Source organism: Girardinichthys multiradiatus, chromosome 23 (genome assembly GCF_021462225.1).
Source record: "Girardinichthys multiradiatus isolate DD_20200921_A chromosome 23, DD_fGirMul_XY1, whole genome shotgun sequence".
NCBI lineage: Eukaryota > Metazoa > Chordata > Actinopteri > Cyprinodontiformes > Goodeidae > Girardinichthys > Girardinichthys multiradiatus.
In genome coordinates, this window is record NC_061815.1 from 21,562,245 (window position 1) to 21,584,497 (window position 22,253).

At 39.5% G+C, this 22,253-nt stretch overlaps 1 protein-coding gene across 4 annotated transcripts in view; it reads right to left on the reverse strand.

Moving 5' to 3' along the window:
- The window catches only part of frmpd3 (FERM and PDZ domain containing 3), a 187,754-nt gene that overhangs the window by 78,607 nt on the left and 86,894 nt on the right, over positions 1-22,253 (reverse strand). For 3 of the 4 annotated variants that reach the window (XM_047354048.1, XM_047354049.1, XM_047354051.1), the window contains exons 2-3: positions 14,457-14,540; positions 7,364-7,439 (exon numbers count right to left, since the gene is read on the reverse strand). In XM_047354048.1, coding sequence (XP_047210004.1) covers positions 7,364-7,435 — 72 coding nt within the window. In that variant the 5' untranslated portion in view covers positions 7,436-7,439; positions 14,457-14,540. The remainder of the gene's footprint in view (positions 1-7,363; positions 7,440-14,456; positions 14,541-22,253) is intronic. The other variant, XM_047354050.1, reaches the window with a different exon arrangement.

Below are 22,253 nucleotides of genomic sequence, written 5' to 3' on the forward strand. Positions count from 1 at the left end.
CACAGTTAAATTATTATACATGAGTTTTGAGCATTTTTATTATTATTGTTGCCTCAACTGATCAAAATACTGAACTGCAACAGAAATTAACTGATACACAATGGTTAAGTGGATTGTTTTAAATTGTTTTAAGGATAGAAAAGGAAGTAGTCAGGCACAAAAAGGCAACATGTGTTTTCAAAAGGGGTGCAAATTAGCATGAAATAAGCCAGAGCCATCTTTTCTATCACACTTTGTGCCATTGTTACAGTGTGTTACACATTGTTCAAGTTTCATACAGAACCCTTACATTCTGTCTTTAGGTGACTTTGATTTATTTTACTTAACAATTTTTCTGATTTACTCATCATCTTCCTTCCCTCTGACTGTGGATCCACATTTGGATCCACCATTCTTTGGCTGCAGGAAAGTATGCAGACAGCATATTTTTATTTATATTTTTTATTTCAGAAGAACAATACAAATCTACTTCCTGAACATTATAATGGAAGCACAGCTCTGTAATGAAAACATCCAGGTGTCCCAGCTTACAGTTCTAATCTGTCAACCCATTTTTGCCTTTTTTATAAAAAAATATGAATGAAACAAAGAGGGCCACAAAGTGTTAAGCAACTGAAATTAAATGTAATGCAATAATAGAACAATATGCCCTATCACACCCAAAACAGTTGCTCTCCTCAGTTCTCCAACAGTGCAAGTAGGAAACAGGTGATGTAACACAGTTGTAAACAAACAAACTTGCCAGTAGTTCTGAAATGTGTTGCATGCACTATGTTCAAAGTATTTAATCATAATAACGAAGCTCTCTTTAGCTAAAGCTGCAACATTAGACGTGGTTTCAATTAAACCAGTTCCTTCTGTTTAGTCTCATCAGATCTTTCAGAATTTGCCCTTAATAAAGACAGTGGTGGGCCATGAATTTTACACATAAGCCTTCAGTAGTGCTCCGTCTGAATCAATCGGCACTTCAATAAGTATTTTATGACAACAAAAACATCTTATTGTGTAGAAAAGCAATACAATGCTAACTATAACTTGGGTAGCCAGAATAAATGCCTCTACAAACCCAAGGTGCACAACTCTACTGCAGCTAGACCTACGACGCTCAAAAAAGGCATCAATAATAACCTCATAAAATTGTAATCACAGCATTTTACTCAATAAAATCCTGTTTATTTGTACATAAAATTCATCCTTCGTTCTTGCCTCAAGAAGAGTTCAATTACCTTGTTGTACAGTTTATCTTTGTGTTTCAGTTCCATCAAGAAGTCCTTTTGCATCACCACTGAAGCTATTGCTGAAAGTGAAGCCTGCCCTCTCATATTTCTGGCATCAATTTTTATTCGCTTTAAGGATGGAAATCTCCACTTGACAAAATCAGTGGACACATTGATGGTTACTGCCTAACACACAAATGTGTACAGCAGCTGAAATGAAGGAGATCAGTGGAAAATCATCCATGCAAACATTAAAGGTAGTTCGGTTCTTAGCAGAGACAGACTGAAAAATGTTCTCCCATCACTCCTATCTCCCATCCCATCACTTCAGTAATAGCAGTGATCAGGTCTTTTTGTATTTTGGCTGACATCCCACTAAACCTTTATTAGTTGACAGGTGGTAATGTAAATCTGTGTTGCCCTCAGCAATGTGAGGCTCCACATTGTTTCCTCTGCATTTGCATCCACCGCTTTCAACATATACATGAAACGAAAGTTCTTGCTTGCCCAAAAACATGACACAGTTTTTTTAGGATTTCCCTATTTTTGTTCACCTTATTGTTGTTGAGCTTAATTTCCCTGCACATTTACTCGCTCAGCAGTTGATCCATTCTGGTTTCCCCAATGGTTTTGGAAAGCACCATTTGCTTGTAAGTGTCTCACAGTGTTTTGGTGTCTCATCGCCTTGTTTGTCAAGTTAAATCAAGCCCAGTGTGGCCATGTCGATCAGTGACAAATAACAACCACTCCCAGCAATACAATTTGCAGTGTTCCTCAGAGCCTGTGAACCAGGGGTAGTGCTCCCAGTAAGAGGAATGAAAGTGGCAGACAAATCCTTTCCCCCATTGTGACATGCTTGCTAGCTTTGGAGTTGCCTGACCTTTCTTAATGATATCCAGCTTTTCTTGAAACGTCCATCTTGAAAATGGCTTTGACAATAAATCTGCAACCAAAAACATTTCTTCTCCTCCTTCAGCCAACGTGGGTTGACAAAACAGCTATAGTTTTGCTCATGCAGCTTGCTACAGATGCAGTTTGCTATCTCTGACATTCTTTGACTATCCAATTAAAGGGTGTGGATATGATGACGTTACCGGACACCTTGTAGAGGGCCATGGTATTGCCAACTTCAAATCTGATTGGTTGAAGCAACAGTTTAATCAACATTTATTTTATGCTACAGGGCCCGCAGAACTAATTGTAAAGGCCTCCAGGCAGAAATCTTTGACCCTGGCAACAAATGATGGCTGAAATGTAATTGGTAAAATGCTTTAATATGAACACAGACATCTGGAAGCAGCAACCAGGGGAAAACTATGAAAGGAATCAGGCAGACCATTTTAAATTATTTATTATGTATTCATGGACAAAATGTAATTAACTTCATTCTGTGACTCAGATTTTTTTTAGCCCAGCAGAGAAGGCCTTGCAGGCCTTGACGGCCCAGTACTGGTCTTTACTCAGTTGTGCTTAATTTTATATTTCTCCTACCACATGATGTCTAGTTTAATAATAACTCAGCCCACCAACAACAAATATTTTAACACACATGTTGAGGTGTACTCCATATAAAGTAGAAAATGAGATTTCCGGTGTTGTCAGTTTAGGAATGGTTAAAAAAGGAAACTAATGAAAATCTGAATTTTTGAAAGAGGGTTTATAGATTAATTTTGTTCTCTACACAAAGTGGAAGAACACTTGTCCTAGATGGGACTTAAAGGCTTTGTTTGAGGTTATTTCTCAAGAGTTCAGTTTTGTACATGCACACATCTTCAAATGTAAATTCTACTCTATTATGTTGTCATTTATTCATTACATTTGTATACAGTATACACACTTTCTATTCAAAGGCACAGGAGACTTTCCCATACAGCCAATATAGTCAGACGGCAGGGGTAAACCCTACCCATAACCTGTTTAGTGCAGACATACATGATGCAAACAACCATACATACATACATACAGGGGTTGGACAATGAAACCAGTCTTCATTGATTGCACATTGCACCAGTAAGAGCAGAGTGTGAAGGTTCAATTAGCAGGGTAAGAGCACAGTTTTGCTCAAAATATTGAAATGCACACAACATTATGGGTGACATGCCAGAGTTCAAAAGAGGACAAATTGCTGGAGCACATCTTGCTGGTGCATTTGTGACCAAGACAGCAAGTTATTGTGATGTATCAAGAGCCACGGTATCCAGGGTAATGTCAGCATACCACCAAGAAGGACGAACCACATCCAACAGGATTAACTGTGGATGCAAGAGGAAGCTGTCTGAAAGGGATATTCGGGTGCTAACCCAAATTGTATCCAAAAAACATAAAACCACGGCTGCCCAAATCACGGCAGAATTAAATGTGCACCTCAAGTCTCCTGTTTCCACCAGAATTGTCCGTCGGGAGCTCCACAGGGTCAATATACACGGCCGGGCTGCTATAGCCAAACTTTTGGTCACTCATGCCAATGCCAAACGTCGGTTCCAATGATGCAAGGAGCGCAAATCTTGGGCTGTGGACAATGTGAAACATGTATTGTTCTCTGATGAGTCCACCTTTACTGTTTTCCCCACATCCAGGAGAGTAACGGTGTGGAGAAGCCCCAAAGAAGCGTACCACCCAGACTGTTGCATGCCCAGAGTGAAGCATGGGGGTGGATCAGTGATGGTTTGGGCTGCCATATCATGGCATTCCCTTGGCCCACTACGTGTGCTAGATGGGCGCATCACTGCCAAGGACTACCAAACCATTCTTGAGGACCATGTGCATCCAATCGTTCAAACATTGTATCCTGAAGGATGTATCAGGATGACAATGCACCAATACACACAGCAAGACTGGTGAAAGATTGGTTTGATGAAGATGAAAGTGAAGTTGAACATCTCCCATGGCCTGCACAGTCACCAGATCTATATATTATTGAGCCACTTTGGGGTGTTTTGGAGGAGCGAGTCAGGAAACGTTTTCCTCCACCAGTATCACGTAGTGACCTGGCCACTATCCTGCAAGAAGAATGGCTTAAAATCCCTCTGACCACTGTGCAGGACTTGTATATTTCATTCCAAGACGAATTGACGCTGTATTGGCTGCAAAAGGAGGCCCTACACTATACTAATAAATTATTGTGGTCTAAAACCAGGTGATTCAGTTTCATTGTCCAACCCCTGTACATACAGAATAATAACGTAATAATCCTTTTTCAAAATAATATTGCAATAACTTTGTTTTTATTTTCATTAATGTTGATTTTAGATGTATTTTAGATGAATCTTAAAGTTGTACCCAACATTGTGTTGTAAATTAAATGGCATTCAAGTTTTATTGTATAGAGCAATATTTCCTGAGAATATGGCATGCAGTGCAACCTTTGGGACCTGCTCAAAATTAATTTAGCAATGGTTGCTATCACTACATATCACTCAGCAAGAAAGTTTAGGATAGATGATGTCAAGACACACAAGTTCTTTCAATGAATTTGATTTTAAATACATTATTACAATTTCTTGTTGTTTTTTTTTTTTTGTCAAAAGTTAAGTTTCTATTAGCTGAATTTCTTTAACCCATCTTTGGTGATCACTATTTCCTCCTTCTCAGCATGTGATTTGGAAAGCAGAAAGCTTTACTGATATGCTGGTACAAACTCACTCATAAAGATCAGCAGATGAAAGAAATTTAAGCTCTTTCAGACAAGTTAAACAGACTTATTTGTAAATTAGAGAAATAAGGTGAAACCCATCGCTGGAAGAGAAGACTAGTTTCTCTCTACTCTCTTGAAAGGTAATTTTCTTAGTTATGTGGAAAAATACATTTTCCTTAAGTTAATACATCTGCATCCTGCTAGGTTTTGCAATGTTGCACTACGTCTCAGTGTTTTTGTTCATAATAAGTCATGTTTTATAAACGTGCACCAGAATAGGTAGACAAGATCCGTTTTTGAATGTTGTTGTTTTATAAGGTTAATTAATTAAGTAAACTCAGATGCAAGTTCTTCACTTTGTCTTATCACATCAAGTCGATCAGAATCGCATCGAATCTCATCATGTTTACCCTAAAATCAGTGAGTTGTACTGCATCGTGGTAAAAGGATGAATCGTATCACGTTGTCTTGCATTGGGCATCTATGTAAGTTAAATGAATCAGACTCCTGGAAGCTTATTGAGATACATATCATTTCATCCACAGACCAGAGATGCACAACCCTACAAAGTAATCATTAAATGCAAATGTGACAGCTATTTACAGGTTTCTAAAATAGCAAATGAACTTTCATGAGGTTCTGGTGTCTGGAGTTCATTAAATGTGACAAAACTCTGCTTTTGTCCTGGCTTGGCTGTGACTACCTGTTTTTTTATTTTTATTTTCACATTAAAAGACTTATTTGACATGTCTTTAAGTCTTTACGTCTTTTACATTAAAAGACTTAAAGATATGTCAAATAACTACTGGCCATTACTTCTTAACAAACTCCATTTCAAAAAATCTGTTGTTATACAGTTTGATTTCCAATGCAAGCAGAGCAGTTCCACCTACTCCTTTTCCACCATGGATGTCACAGAGGTACACTGAGGAACAAATGTTTACTCCAAAGAAATTGGTTTTATACACTTCAAGTTATTATTATAAGTGCTAGTTGTAGTACTGGCTTAAATCTGCTATTTTGCCTCCAGAAATGCCTTAATGTCTTTTTAATTAGTTCATATTGTATAAGAATCATTCTTGAGAGATTTTGGCCCATACTGAAATGACAGCATCACACAGTTGATGGAGGTTTGTAGGTTGCACATCTATAAATCAAATCTCTTATTCCAACACAACCTAAAGGTGCTATGTTGGATCGAGATCTTGTTATTGTGGAGACCACTGGAGTGAATTCATTGTCATTTTCAAAAAAAACGTTTGAGATTATTTGAGCTTTGTGATCAGTAACAATACTCATGTGGCACAATGTGACACTTGTGCATAAAATAGCCTCAGATTGCTATTCTTAGCTGACAGGGGAGCTACTTGGTTATGCTGTCTGCTGCTGTAGCCCCTCTGCAATAAGGATGGACATGTTGTGTGTTCAGAGAAGGTATTCTGACCACAATCACACCTCACGTCTGACAAAAGCAACACCCATGTCACAATCAAAATCACCTAAATCTCTCTCATCCTCATTCTGATGCTTGGTTTGAACTTCAGCAAGTCATCTTCATCATGTTTAGCATAAATGCATAAACTTGCTGCCATATGAGGCAGGTCTGCCTAATAAAGTTGCCAGTGAGAGTATTTGTTTGTTTAGCAGCTCACAATCCATACCATTCAGAATTTAATTATTTTGGCCTCGGTTTTTTATTGTTTACCTTAACGTTTCTATTTTATTACCCAAACAACATTAAAACAATCTTTTACAACCCAAAGGAGGCTGTAAGCTTTGATTTTGGCCGTAATAAACTATGGATTTTACTGTTACTCTAACTTTGTGGCCAACAGCTCGTTGTTCCTTGTCTCATAAAGTAAAAGGCAACAGAAACATTTGAACAAAGATGAAAAAAATCAGGTAGACAAGCATGAAAGCTGCATAAAATTAGAAAGTGGACCTAATTATAATAGACAGCGCCAAATTCATAGTTGGTTTCGTTCATCAAATGCCATTATTGCTTACTCATTACCACTATGCCTTTGAGCCTTTTACGTGTGGTTTTGTTTTACTGAGAGAAATTGGGTGTCAAGATGAAACTCTAGGAATACATAAAGACTTCATTAGTGGTCCTTTTCTCTGATTAATTGGAGCTTCTGTGTCACCCAGCGTGACCATGCTGATGAGTCTGGAGATGAACACACCCACAACTTGTAAGACACACACATATATGGTCGCACATGTCCGGTCTTGTATTAGCACAAAAATCCCTCTGTCATCTCCTAGCACAAAAGATCTGGCCCTTATCCAGTCAACCTCACAGAAAAAACACTCCCTACTTTTCATTGGCTGATTACAATCTTGCAGTATGCAGTTTTGATTAGTAACACTGATCCTCGCTTCACAAGTCACCACATTTTTTCCTCTCCTTCCAGTGCCACGTTGGCACAAGCCCAGCTGTGTGATGACTCTAGAGATGCTGGTATCCCTCTATTTAAACAGATGAGAAAAGAAATCCGAGGGAACTCACTGTCTCTGAGCTCAAGGGGCCAGAGAGATAAGGACCTTCAACGGTTTCTTGGGGTTCACCATCACAGAGCATTCAACTGTCAAGGAGAAGGAAGAAACAAAAAAACATACATGGTGTAAACAGAGCTCTGGAAGGAGAAGTGGCATTAAAGCAGAGGAGGAATGAAACAGTGAGTAGCAAAGTCAAGCTCTGAAGATGCTTGGAGAGGCCAGGGATAAAGCGAAACAAATCTTTCAGGGCTAAGATAAGAATAAGTTACAAGAGGCGGACAAGCTGTCTGCTCGTTTTGATCTGGTAATGCTTCTCACAAGGAGAAACTAGTCTGGCCTTTGATGGATACATCTGACTGGTGCTGTTTGCTGCGACTTTGAACAGGGTGTGTGGATTCAGTGTGGCAGCACTATCCTGCTGCAGAACTCAAGAGACCTCTACAGTGTAAATTCAAATTGATCAATTTTATTGATGCAGCTGTTGTACTGGGTCAGCTCCCACATCAGCAATACAAGAAATAGTAAAGGACACATCTTAACCTGATGGGATTTCTGTCTGAGCCAGTATTAAAGCGTTTATTTTTAGTGGACGCTCTTTGGGACAGACTTGATGCAGGCGACAGGTTTAGTGTTTGGCTATTTTTAAATGTTTCTATGTCTCAGGCAAAAAGGGGAGACTTATAAATGCAGTGCAATCTTCTCAATTTTCTCAAATGTTTTGCACCCACAATTAGCTTTTCTTCTGCATTGGATTTACAAAGCGAATTGCTTCAAATACACACATATCAAGCCCAGTTTCATGGTCACCTCTTTAGACAAAAACACAGTTGGTGCAGGGAAGTAATTAACTAGGTTGAGAAAGTGGTTTACCTTTTTTAATCATTTCAATCAAACAAGGCACCTAGGTCCTGACTTGATGAGCCATCTGACTGGAAGAATCAAGTCGGAATATTTTTGTCTAAATTAGTGAGTAATGCTGCAGATTGTCAAAGAATGATGCATTCCTTTACATGATTCATTATGAGATAAAAAGCACTGGTTGAAGTTAAAACTGTAGCACATTTAGTCTATGCAAACAGACTGCACTAACCTATGGTAATGTGAAAATAAGAAAAAGCATTTTTTCTCAATGAAATCCTTTCAGTTATCCTTCCTTAATTTAAAGTATTTTCTTTTAGAGTTTTGCTTTTTTATCTTTTTCTTCTTATGAGCCAAAATTCAGACTACCTTCAGAGCACATCTGCCTCTGTGTCTCATTTCAGAATTAGAAGCACTCACAAGCTCTGGTTTGCGCACATTTAGCATCAGCAAGTACGTTTGTTAAGTTTTCTCTAGAATAAGGTCGAAGATCTAGTTCTGTATTTCTAATACTTTACTAATTGCCGGTAAAATATTTCCGATTATTTGACAGTTGCCCATGTATCACACTGCTGGATCTCTGAAGACTAAGATGTGGCTTTCTATAAGCATGCTTTCCTAGGAACTCAAGAGATCGTCAAAGGTAGAGCAATGGATTGCACAGGAATCTTCTTGCTAGAACATCACTTTAAATTCCACACACATAGAGATGCAGAAAAACAAATTCCTCTCTCCCTATAATAGAAATAACATTCCATATGCTTATATTCCTTCCAGCAGATTTTTATATATGTATTGCCTTTTCTGATGTTGTTTGATCAGCATGCCAAATGCTATTTGGCTTTCTCTTCTCACCACAGTTTGCTCAGATCAGCATGAAGTGTTGAAGGACACTAGCCTTTCTACAATGACATATTTAAGAGAGGCACTTTATTTGTTGGGCACAGCTAGAGAAAAATGTCAAATATGTTTGCCTCCTAAAATGAAATACTTTTTTTTCTTATGCCTGTGAGTAGGTGAGTCTCCCTGCTGTGCTGGCCACCACTTTAGAGAAGATCTTATAGCTCCGTTTGATCAAAATATGTTGCTGTGTCCAGGCATGCAGGAAGGCATGTTCTCCAAGTGTGGCTATTGTCAATTGCCTTGAATGTTTGTTCAATCCAAAGATAATGTTTTACATACTAAACCCTAGAATTTAATACATGTACAATATGGTTAAGGCCAAACCTTTTCATATCCCTGGCAGATTTAGATTTAAAATACTTAATATTTAAAATAAAACTGTCAGGATGAGTGTTTGAGGTAGGACCAAAGTGCAGAGAAGGTTTAGGAATGATGATGTAGATCAGGATACAGGAATCAGGAATGACAAGACTAAGGCAATATAGGATAACATAAACAACAACACAGCCAGCGGGAACTAAGACAACTGAGGAACTTAAATATAGGCAGGAAAACAGGGTGAACCAATGAGACAACAGGACCAGGTAATCAAGACCACAAGACACAGGTGCGAGCTAGGCTGCGGTAAACAAAAGGAAACAAGGAACAGACCGGGTAACATAGACAAAAACACAAACTCAAAGCACAGACAATGGCAGGATATGACAAAGACAGGTATCTATCAAAAGATAATAAAGAAGTATCAGTTTTGAACTTGTTTAATGAACATTATATGTACAGTACAGACCAAAAGTTTGGACACACCTTCTCATTGAAAGAGTTTTCTTTATTTTCATGGATATTGTAGCTTCACGCTGAAGGCATCATAACTATGAATTAACACGTGGAATTATATACTGAACAAAAAAGTGTGAAACAACTGAAAATATGTCCTATATTCTAGGTTCTTCAAAGTAGCCACCTTTTGCTTTGATTACTGCTCCGCACACTCTTGGCATTCTGTTGATGAGCTTCAAGAGGTAGTCACCTGAAATGGTTTATAATTCACAGGTGTGCCCTGTCAGGTTTAATAAGTGGGATTTCAAACCTTATAAATGGGTTGGGACCATCAGTTGTGTTGTGCAGGAGGTGGATACAGTACACAGCTGATAGTCCTACTGAATAGACTGTCAGAATTTGTATTATGGCAAGAAAAAAGCAGCTAAGTAAAGAAAAACGAGTGGCCATCATTACTTTAAGAAATGAAGGTCAGTCTGTCCGAACAATTGGGAAAACTTTTAAAGTGTCCCCAAGTGCAGTCGCAAAAACCATCAAGCGCTACAAATAAACTGGCTCACATGAGGACCACCCCAGGAAAGGAAGACCAAGAGTCACCTCTGCTGCGGACGATAAGTTAATCCGAGTCACCAGCCTCAGAAATCGCAGGTTAACAGCAGCCCAGATTAGAGAACAAGTCAATGCCACACAGAGTTCTAGCAGCAGACATATTTCTGGAACAACTGTTAAGAGAAGACTGTGTGAATCAGGCCTTCATAGTAAAATAGCTGCTAGGAAACCACTGCTGAGGACAGGCAACAAGCAGAAGAGACTTGTTTGGGCTAAAGAACACAAGGAATGGACATTAGACCAGTGGAAATATGTGCTTTTGTCTGATGAGTCCAAGTTTGAGATCTTTGGTTCCAACCACCGTGTCTTTGTGCGGCACAGAAGAGGTGAACGGATGGACTCTACATGCCTGGTTCCCACCATGAAGCATGGAGGAGGAGGTGTGATGGTGTGGGGGTGCTTTGCTGGTGATACTGTTGGGGATTTATTAAAAATTGAAGGCATACTGAACCAGCATGGCTACCACAGCATCTTGCAGCAGCATGCTATTCCTTCCGGTTTGCGTTTAATTGGACCATCATTTATTTTTCAACAGGACAATTACCCCAAACACACCTCCAGGCTGTGTAAGGGCTATTTGACCAAGAAGGAGAGTGATGGGGTGCTGCGCCAGATAACCTGGCCTCCACAGTCACCGGACCTGAACCCAATTGAGATGGTTTGGGGTGAGCTGGACCGCAGAGTGAAGGCAAAAGGGCCAACAAGCGCTAAGCATCTCTGGGAACTCCTTCAAGACTGTTGGAAAACCATTTCAGGTGACTACCTCTTGAAGGTCATCAACAGAATGCCAAGAGTGTGTGGAGCTGTAATCAAAGCAAAAGGTGGCTACTTTGAAGAACCTGGAATATAAGACATATTTTCAGTTGTTTCACACTTTTTTGTTCAGTATATAATTCCACATGTGTTAATTCATAGTTTTGATGCCTTCAGTGTGAAGCTACAATATTCATAGTCATGAATATAGACCAAACTTTTGGTCTGTACTGTATATATATATATATATATATATATATATATATATATATATATATATATATATATTATAATGTAGATGTTTTTGCATGTCGAAAATTATTAACACCCTTCTTAATATCCGGTGGAAAAAGGGCAGACTTTTATCTTGGTTAATTAATGCCGGCATTTAAGCAATGTTCTTAGCAACACCAGTACTGTCAATTACAAATACACTCATGGCAATAATTTCCTAAATTGTTACTTTTCTAACTTCCTGTAGCAGTCAGCTGTGTTGGAATACTTCAGGTAGTTTGTATGTAAACAAGAATAGCAGAGATTTAGTCTGTTTTTATTTTTATTTATTGCCAACTCCCTAACAGTAGTACAGCAAACAAAATTGCAATTATCTCTGCTTTTTCAAAAACACAGTGGTATTTTCTGCTGCTTCAGCTGAGTTTAGTTGTTATGTCAATCAGCTAACACAAGGAGTGGGCTGCAGCCTTGCACTTTCCATGCTCCAAAAAAGTGATGTCTCCCAACAACTTTTTTTATGACTATTGCAGTTTGGCCATTCATTGTTCCTATTCATCCCAGCAAAATACATTAAAGGTTTGCTCTTTTTTTGCCCGTATGTCATGACCAAACTCAGCAAAAACAAAAATGTTGATGATCAGGTTGGCTGACCTGTTTGTCAGTCAGTCATTTTCTACCGCTTCTTCCATAGTGGGTCGCAGGGAAGCTGGTGCCTATCTCCAGCAGTCTATGGGCAAAAAGCAGGATACACCCTGGACAGATATCCAGTCCATCGGAGGGCAACACACAAACAACCAAGCACACACTCATTCATACACCTAAGGGCAATTTAGAGAGACCAATTAACCTAACAGGCATGTCTTTGGACTGTGGGAGGAAGCCAGAGTACCTGGTGAGAACCCACACATGCACAGGGAGAACATGCAAACTCAATGCAGAAAGACCCCCGCTGGGAATTGAACCCAGAACCTTCTTGCTGCAAGGCAACAGTGCTACCAACTGTGCCACTGTGCTGCCCTGATAACGTTTTTAATTCATTTCAACAACTTTGTAACTTTGCACCTTTTACTTTTTGACCCCATTTACTTATTGTTTAGACAACTATTCCTATGTGTTTTTAAAGAAACTTTGCACAGTAGAGCTGTGTTTTGTGTTGTATTGTTGGTTTTGTAAATTTGTTATTGTAGATTTGTCAAATTGGGTTTTAACTCTGGTCTTCTGTTTGATTGCAGATTAATGTCATATTCCTCTTGTACAACAATTTTCTTATCCCTAAAATCTATGTAATATGTACATTTGATAAATTTTAATTTTGGAACAGCAATGTTTACTGCAAAGTGGAGAACAAAAGTTATAACTTCATCAGTGCATTTTCCTCCAAAACAAATGACTGAATCTTTGAAACAATTTAAAGGATTGTTTTGAAATACACAGATATTTGGGATTCCCATTTAAATGATCTTCATACATTTTGTAATACAGTCACATTTATTTTAGCGTTATGGCAAGACAAAATGTTGCTTTGTTGAATAGGGTTGTGGACAAGTGCCACCAAATGCACCCACTAAAGATAAACCGGCAAAACCTGCATATATGAGAATTTTTGTACCCTGGTAATTTAAGAGAATGTCCTACTGAAAAACATGCTAGATTTCTGTTACTCAACCAAGCCTTTTTGGTATAAATATAGCCAACCTTTATCAGTGCAGCATAAAAACTCCATTTGGTGCATTAGGATTACATTACCAGCTGAAGACATAAAACCAGTAATTTTCTCATTTTTGACAGTTTAGTAAATATACAGTTATGAGATCTCCCTTAGAATTTCTCAATGAGAACGCTACATTTGGACACATGACTTATGACTTACGTAGGAACATTTTACATTTACATTTTCCATCCTACTAATCTACATTAAAGAGTGGGGTGAGATTTGTGGCATTGATTCAACTGAGAAAAAGGTCATTGCAAGGCTAAGTGGCAACTTTGATGAGACCAGTAGGCCAGGGAGTGATTTATCAAGTTAAAGCATTGTGGGGATGAGCAAAATGTTTTTGATGTTTGCAGAAATTGTATTTAATATGCTAATTAGAGAGAGCATCCTACTCATTCTGCATAATACAGTGCTGGCTGCACTGATGGATTAATACAATGGTTAATTGATGCTCAAACATACTTTAATACTGATCTACTTTAGACCAAAAAATAAAAAAGCATTTATAATCTTAATTTAAATGTGAAATGGATTGAAAGTAGATTTCTTCTAAAATGATTATGAATGCTGCAGACCTGATTGCGGTATTGATTGCAGACTTTTACCCTGCAGCATTATTATAAAGTCCCTTGTTCTGTTAAGGCACTGGCAGGTACACTGGGCCATCACAGAGGATCCCCATTTGGCCCTACCGCTCAGCTCTCTGGCATGGAATCAATGCAGAATTGCAGATGTGGGAAAATCTGCAGCGAACAAGCACACTCATCACTGCCGTTGAAGTAATCACACCTTTACTGCAGTGTCATAAAAACAAAGGATTCCCATCCAGACATAGTGCACAGCTTTTGACAGGATGAACATAATGTCTAAAGAAAGACAGCAAGACTAAGAGTGTTAGGGTGTAAATTGCTGTTATTCATGGTACATTTTTAAAGGCTTTTTATAGTATGATTAGTCATTGAGAAAGAGGATATGCATTTGAGGAAAAATTTAGCATTTCCCTGTGGCTCATTGATGGCAGATTTGACAGTTCATGCTTGTACAATTAGGTTTTATTTGCTTTTATGCTTCTGTCAGGTCAAAATGAAGCAGAGGGAGATAGGATACTGCCTCACGTATAGCCCACGCTCTGTCTAATAGCCCTTTTAGCTTTAGATTAGGCCATCTGGAATATATTAATTTAGTGATTCTCGCAATAGTGTACAGGTTTGGTAAAGATAAAACAACATAGAAAGAAGATACATAGTTTACTTACGATCTCTGAGTGCTGACTATTGGAAACAAGATGTTTTCTTCAGCGGGAAACCCACGAATACACTTGAGGTTGCAGTGTGTGGATCTGCGGAGAGACAAATAGTGATAAACTGTCAGTTCTATATACTCACATCATGCTAGTTACGCAGGCTTGGTCAATAAGCTGTTCTTTTATGACACAACTTGAACTATATGAAATCAAGCATAATGTAAAATAATAACCAAGACTACAATTTGCACAGTCTGACCGGAATTGGAGGATATCAGATTTGATAATGTATATATTGCTTGATTTGCCTTGAATTCTGCCAGAAATGGAGCACCACAAGGAACTGTTCTTGGTTCACTGCTGTTATAATACAACATAATAGACAGTTTAAAGCAGTTTATTTTCTTTAAAGAAGTAATAGTCTATAAAAGGCCAATCAATATGTAGCCACAAAACATGAAATTCCCAACTGTTAGGACTGGCTGAATGAAAGAACCCAAACACATAAACACTGGAGGTGAGATGACTTTCCAATGCAACTTGAACTGATGTGCAATAGCTAAGTACATAGCTGCTGTTTATAGTTACAAAATGGAACAAGGTTGGAATCAAATGGCAACACAAGGACATACAATGAGAGTGCAAATTGGCAAAGGGGCAAATTGACTGAAGACAAGAATTACAATGAAGACACAAAACCTTAATGCTAAAATATAATGAACCTCAATAACATGATCCCAATAGTCTGAAAAAGGTGTACCAGTTTATTTCTTTCTAAGGTGGTATTGATAACGCTTTTGGCATTCTTGTTCTTTCATTTTAATCAAGCAACCTAACTCACTGATCTGGTAATAGCTACACCTATATTTCCATTTTAACATAAATGTGTTCAGAATTGAATTCAGAAAATATCCAGGGATCCAGTGAGAGTATTGACAAAAGAGAATGGGCAGAATGGTTCGAGATAGTAGAAAGGCAACAGCAGCTCAAATAACATATAACATTTGATATGACCAAGGTATAGAAATACCACACTATTTAAACCTTATTTGCAGATGGGCTGCAGTAGCTGAAGATCACAGCGTTCCCTGTCTCCTGAAAACAGGTAACTGAGGCTACAATTCATATAAAACTGGAAAATAAGATTTGAAAGATTACCCTCAATTGAGGGTTGTGAAAATTCAGATGGTAAGGTAAGAAGTTGGCTTAAACAACATGACTGCATGGATCACTCCTGCTTTTACAAACAGTTCAGGCTTGTGGTTTGGATGATATAGTGGATATTTCCTTCCACACCTTGGGCCTCTTGGTACCAGCTAAATGCCACAGCCGAGCTGAGAGTTATTGCTGACCATGTCCATCCTTTAAAAATCAAACTTTATTTATAGAGCAATTTTTTATACAGTCAGGTGTAACAAGTGCTTTACAGAGAAAAATGGTAGGAGGGACCTAAAACCACCAGAGGATTTTACAATTAAATTGACCAAAGAAAACAAACAGATAACAGCTATAATTATATTGATAATTAAACGATGAAAAATCAAAATTGAGAAAAATCAGTCATGTTAGGCAGTATTCAGTATGTATAGTCAGATACAATCACAATGTGATGGTTACGTACAGCAGGATAATGCACCATGTTCCAGAGCTCAAATCCTAATCTTAACCTGGTTTCTTAAATATGACAGTGCTTACACTATACTTCAATGGCCTCCAGAGTCACCAGATCTCAATCCAATAGATGTAGTAGAACAGGAGAGTCACACCATAGATGTGTAGTTACAAAATATGAACTAAAATATCTGGAGAATCTTTGCCACATACAATTAAGATGAAGGTAAGAGTGGGGCTGTAATAGCAAAGTGTACCTAATACAATTGCCAGAGGAATTTCATGGCTTCAGGTTATTTTTCAAATTATTATTTGAGTTCTTTACTATCCTGCGTTTGTTAGGAGTTTTTTTTTTTTTGGTTATGTCACCAGTTTATAAATGGTTTTTTTTTCAAGTTTTTCAGATACTGTAAGACCTGTGTACAAGAAAAAAAATGAAAATCCAGGGTAAGAACTGAAAGATATTTATGCGTGTAGGTGGGAAAATAACACATAGGTATGATGCTTATATAACAGTGGTTATCAAGATGCAAATACCTAGATTTCCTGCAGTCATAATGTTTTTGCATTGATGCAAACCTCTCACTGAAGTCACTTAATGCCATTTACATGATTGTGTATGGTACAGCAGCTAAAAGGTGGTGCAACAGACATTGGGTCATGTTTTGGAGCTAAACAATCCAGATGCATTCCTCTTGCAGGATGACTCTTGGTTAGCATTTCATATTAGATTTTTAGGAGGAAACTCAGCAAATGATTTAATCTTCTGTGGCTTCCCTTGACATAAATATTGTACCTTTTTGCCAATTTGGGGTGAATCGGTTCCAAATGTCTTTTTAGTCTGATTAGCGTCAAAGCAAATTTGTTGAAATTTTTATCGGTATGCATCCTGACTTAGGGCTGAGTGGGTAAATAAAAGAATAAGCCTATAACCTTGACCTTTATTTCTTCTCAGCTGGAGGCTCGGCACTTGATCCCTCAGTCCTGCTATCTGCTCTGACCTCGGCAGATTAAATATGATCGGTATTTGTCATGGGTCATAGGTCTTTCAGCTTGTTTTGTTTATTTACCATTCATCAGTGACCATTGGTCAGTTGAGGTCAAACAATCCTGACTGAAAATCCACCCACACTGCTCTTCTTAAAAGCAGCTAAAGCCACCTCTAAGCAATGTAAACCCATGTTTTCTACATTTTTGGGATTTACCCTGTTTACATTTTTGCCAATGCAAACTGAGATTTAGTTTTTTGTTTCTCTAACCGTGTTTACCCTTAAAAGATATTGTGTGCTAAATGCTTGCTGGAACCTTCTTCTGCACCTCCTGTCAGTTTACAATTGTTAAAGGGCAGTGTTTCTTAGTGGGTAAAAATAGTTTTTTATTTATTTGTGCTTTTGTCTCGTAAAAGTGATTTAATAAAGGTCTTTGACCAGGCCCATACAATGTAATCTGTGTTGCAATGCTGTATTACAAAACCAATGATCTCTGGTTGAGAAAAGAGACTGATAAACTAAACACGTACTTCATCCACATGGGTTGTGGTGTAAAAAATACAATACTACATTCATTCCAGCTGCTTTAAATTGACTTTTCAAGATGTGTTCTTCTTATGCAAATTGTTTTCTTGACATATTTGAAATCCTCCTCAAATTCCTCAATCTGTAAACAGGTCTTTGCTGACCACTGTGCACAGAAGGTCTGACACTTAGTACTCAGTGGTACTTTACGAAATCCTAAATAAATAAAAAAGAAAACACGCCTTAACCTTGAAACAAAATAACCACATTGGGTAAAAATATTGAGGAAAAGCTCATATTCAAGTTTTAAGATGCTCATTTGGGTATTGACGTACGATTTTAAAAAGACATTGAAAACTATGAAACAGTAAAACTTAGCTTTGAGGAGCTTTTAAATTCTCTTGCATAATTGTTAAATCTTTGCTTTTATGTGAATGTCAGAATTTCCCAGGGTGGGTCAGGGAGCTGAGGAGTGCAAAAAAGACTGCAGAGTCACATCAGACTCATTAATTAGATTTAAGTGTGATCTCACATAAATCATTGATCATGCTCTATCATAGTATTTTATAACACTTTTCTAAGCACAGAGAGTAAAATACTTGGCATCATCTGAGGACATTGTTCAGAGTTAAACCTACTTAAGAGCATACAGTACAATTCCAGTCCTGCCCTAAATGATTTGTTTTGGAAAGCACGATGTGTTCATTGTGGAACCAAAAACAAGATGAGAACTCTCCGAAACATTCAAAAACCTTTTTCCTAATAGTCAAGCACTGCTTCATTAAGTTGACCGAGTAGCATGGATTTGCAGGTCCAATGTAAAATCAAATACACAAATTTGTGGTGGTTTAGAAAAAGTAGATTAATCAATCCCATTTGGCTTCAGTGGCTTTTCACGTGCTTGTTAGAGTGAACATTGTGTATAGTTTTAGAAATACAAGCCCCACTCTTCAGATACAAAGCCATATTTGAGTTTCATTCCACTATAAACCAAACACGTTTGTTTGTACAGTGAAACTAATTGGTTTGCTTTCATTTAGTTTTATGTAAAGTTTTCAGTTTGACAAGGAAACTTTCACAAGCAAGTAACACCTTTTTAGGACCCTGGAAACACCAATTCAGACAAACATAAAAATAAACATATTTAATAAAGACTCTCCAGACACCTCCTCCAGCTCCTCCAGGGGGAGCCCAAGGCGTTCCCAGGCCAGCCGAGAGACATAGTCCTTCCAGCGTGTCCTGGGCCGTCCCCTGTGCCTCCTCCCGGTGGGACGTGCCTGGAACACCTCCCGAGGAAGGCGTCCAGGAGGATGCCCGAGCCACCTCAACTGGCTCCTCTCAATGTGGAGGAGCAGCGGCTCTACTCCAAGCCCCTCCCGGATGGCCGAGCTCCTCACCCTATCTCTAAGGGAGTGCCCGGCCACCCTACGGAGGAAGCTCATTTCAGCCGCTTGTATCCGGGATCTCGTTCTTTCGGTCATGACCCAAAGTTCATGGCCATAGGTGAGGGTAGGAACGTAGACCGACCGGTAAATTGAGAGCTTTGCTTTTCGGCTCAGCTCTCTCTTCACCACAACGGACCGGCACATTACTGCGGCAGCCGCACCGATCCGTCTGTCGATCTCCCGCTCCATTCTTCCCTCACTCGTGAACAAGACCCCGAGATACTTAAACTCCTCCACTTGAGGCAGGAACTCCCCTCCAACCTGAAGAGGACAAGCCACCCTTTTCCGGTCGAGTACCGTGGCCTCAGACTTGGAGGAGCTGATCCTCATCCCAGCCGCTTCACACTCGGCTGCGAACCGCCACAGCGCATGCTGTAGGTCTTGGCTAGAGGGGGCCAGCAGGACCACGTCATCCGCAAAAAGAAGAGACGAAATCCACTGGTCCCCAAACCAGACCCCCTCCGGCCCTTGGCTGCGTCTAGAAATCCTGTCCATAAAAGTTATGAACAGGATCGGTGACAAAGGGCAGCCATGCCGGAGTCCAACATGCACTGGGAACAGGTCCGATTTAGTGCCGGCAATGCGGACCAAACTCCTGCCCCGCTCGTACAGGGACCGGATGGCCCCTAATAAAGGGCCCCCAATTCCATATTCTTGGAGCACCCCCCACAGGGCATCATGAGGGACACAGTCGAATGCCTTCTCCAGGTCCACAAAACACATGTGAACCGGTTGGGCAAACTCCCATGAACCCTCGAGCACCCTGTAGAGGGTATAGAGCTGGTCCAGTGTTCCACACCTTCGTCCGCCACCCAATCCTCTTTGCACCGGTCCCTCACGGTTCCCCCTGCAGGTGGTGGGTCCACTGGGGGATGGCCTCGCGTCTCTCGTTCGGGCTTGGCCCGGCCGGGTCCCGCGAGGAGCAACCCAGCCACCAGGCGCTCTCCGACGAGTCCCAACCCCAGGCCTGGCTCCATGGTGGGACCCCGGCTCCGCCGTACCGGGCGACGTCACGTGCCTCGATATTTTGGCACTCATGAGGGATTCTTGAACCACTCTTTGTCTGACCCATCACCTAGAGCCTGTTTGCCATGGGAGACCCTACCAGGGGCATTTATGCCCCAGACAACATAGCCTCTAGGATCATTTGAGCACTCAAACCCCTCCACCACGTTAAGGTGGCGGTTCAAGGAGGCTATAAACTAATAAAGAAAATTAGTTTATAGCCTGTTTTTAGGGCAAGAAGTTCAATTTTGAAACAACAAAATGCTTAAAGCTTTGACACATGTTTTATGTGTTACAATCTGGGTAAAACTGTGAGTTAATTTCTTTCTTGGCTTCTTACTGATAGATGAAAGCACATCTTTGAGTAAAGGGGGTCAGATCACAACAAAATTTTGTCAGTGCAAGAAAACATTTTTAGCAATATTATTTTTAATATTAGAGAAACGACAAACTTTAACACTGTGGTATTTCTAGAAGAAAATGTATTTTCACTGTATATTGGAACATTATGCATATTCAGAAGTAGTACAGCCTTTAACAATAATGAGTCCTTTTCAATATAGTTATACATTTGCTTCAGTGATTCAAAGGAGTTCATATGAATGTAGGATGCTTTAGAGTTCAGTTAAAATATTTGCTTAAATTAAGCAAATTTAATTTATTCAAGTTCAGTTTTAAATTTTTTAGGCAAAGCAGTGTCACCTGGTGCTTTGCTTTGTTGAATTTGTCTCTCCCTCTCAGCTGTTCTCTACTCATTGTCTGATTTTGGTTATTTCTTTTTGCCCATGTCAGTCCTCATTTTTTACCCCCAGCCCTCTTGACATGTGTAGCATGATCCAGCTGTCAGACATCACCTTTTCACCTTCACAGACTCTCTCCTCTCCTGCCAATTTTAGCTAGCCAGCTAAATGTTGTAGGCAAACTGAAATCATCCATCCACCCATTTTCTATACCTGCTTCTTCCATACAGGGCCACAGGGGGAGCTGGTGCCCTTCTCCAGCAGTCTACGAGGCGAGAGGCGGGATACACCACGGACAGGTCGCCTGTCCATCGCAGTGCAACACAGAGACACACAGGACAAACAACCATGCACAAACCCGTTCGCACCTAAGGGCAATTTAGAGAGACCCGAAGCCGGAGTACCTGGAGAGAACCCATGCATGCACGAGAAGAACATGCAAACTCCATGCAGAAAGACCCCCAGTGTTAACCACGGACCTTCTCACTGCAAGGCAAAAGAGCTATAAACTGTGCCACCATGCAGCTCCAAACTGAAATCAGTTTAGCTTAAACAAAGTATCTTTCTCCAAGCACTATGATAGTTTCTTATAATAACAGTTGTCTTTTTCCTGTTGTGGTATTGATTTCTTAATATGAAAGCCATCTGCAGCTGTGTTGGGAAAAACACAAATCATGAAGTTGTCATGATTGAAGGGTGTTTGGGTTTTAGTTATTCTTATTTCTAGTTTACGTTTTGGATCTTGTTTCTGTTATTTTCCTGGTTGTGCTCTAGTTTCTTATTATTGTTTTCTAGTTCATGTTTTATATGTTATGTTTTTCTGATTAGTTTGTAAAATTGGGTTTCTGTTTGGCCCTAGTCATGTTTTGTTCTACCTGTATCTGTCAACCTGCAAGCAACTTCAATCAGTCCACCTGCATCATGTCATCAGTCTTCTCGTTTCACCTGTACCACGCTCCATATATACACAATCATTCTGTTCATTCCTCGCCGAAACAATACGGATCGCCTGTCCATGCTTGTTTTTGTAGTAACAACGAGAAAATGATTAGCAGGTTTATTAATGAAAATTATCTTTTTGATGCTTGGACCCTGGAGTGGCCTGAATAAGTTTGTAAGGAAAATGGGAGCCACATGGTGGAGAAAGGGAAGGAGGAGGGTCGAAGCTCAGCAACGAGCAGTCTCTTCCATGATGAAGGTCTTTAAATATAATGTCTTGGGAGATGATTGGATGAGGAGAAGAAGGACCCGTCTCTGATTGGAGCGTTATGGAGGAATAACAAGGCGGAGCGGAGGTGAGTCTTCCATGTGAAGGTGAGTCTTCCATGTTGAATTTTTGTTAAAACTCCATTTATTACATTTTTGTGTTTACTCACCACGGCTGCTTGCTCTTGTCTGCATTCTGGGGTCCTCCGCCACACCAAACTTGACAGAAGTTTAACCACTCTACTTCCTTTTTAAATTTAGATAATCTATAATTAATCATCATATGGT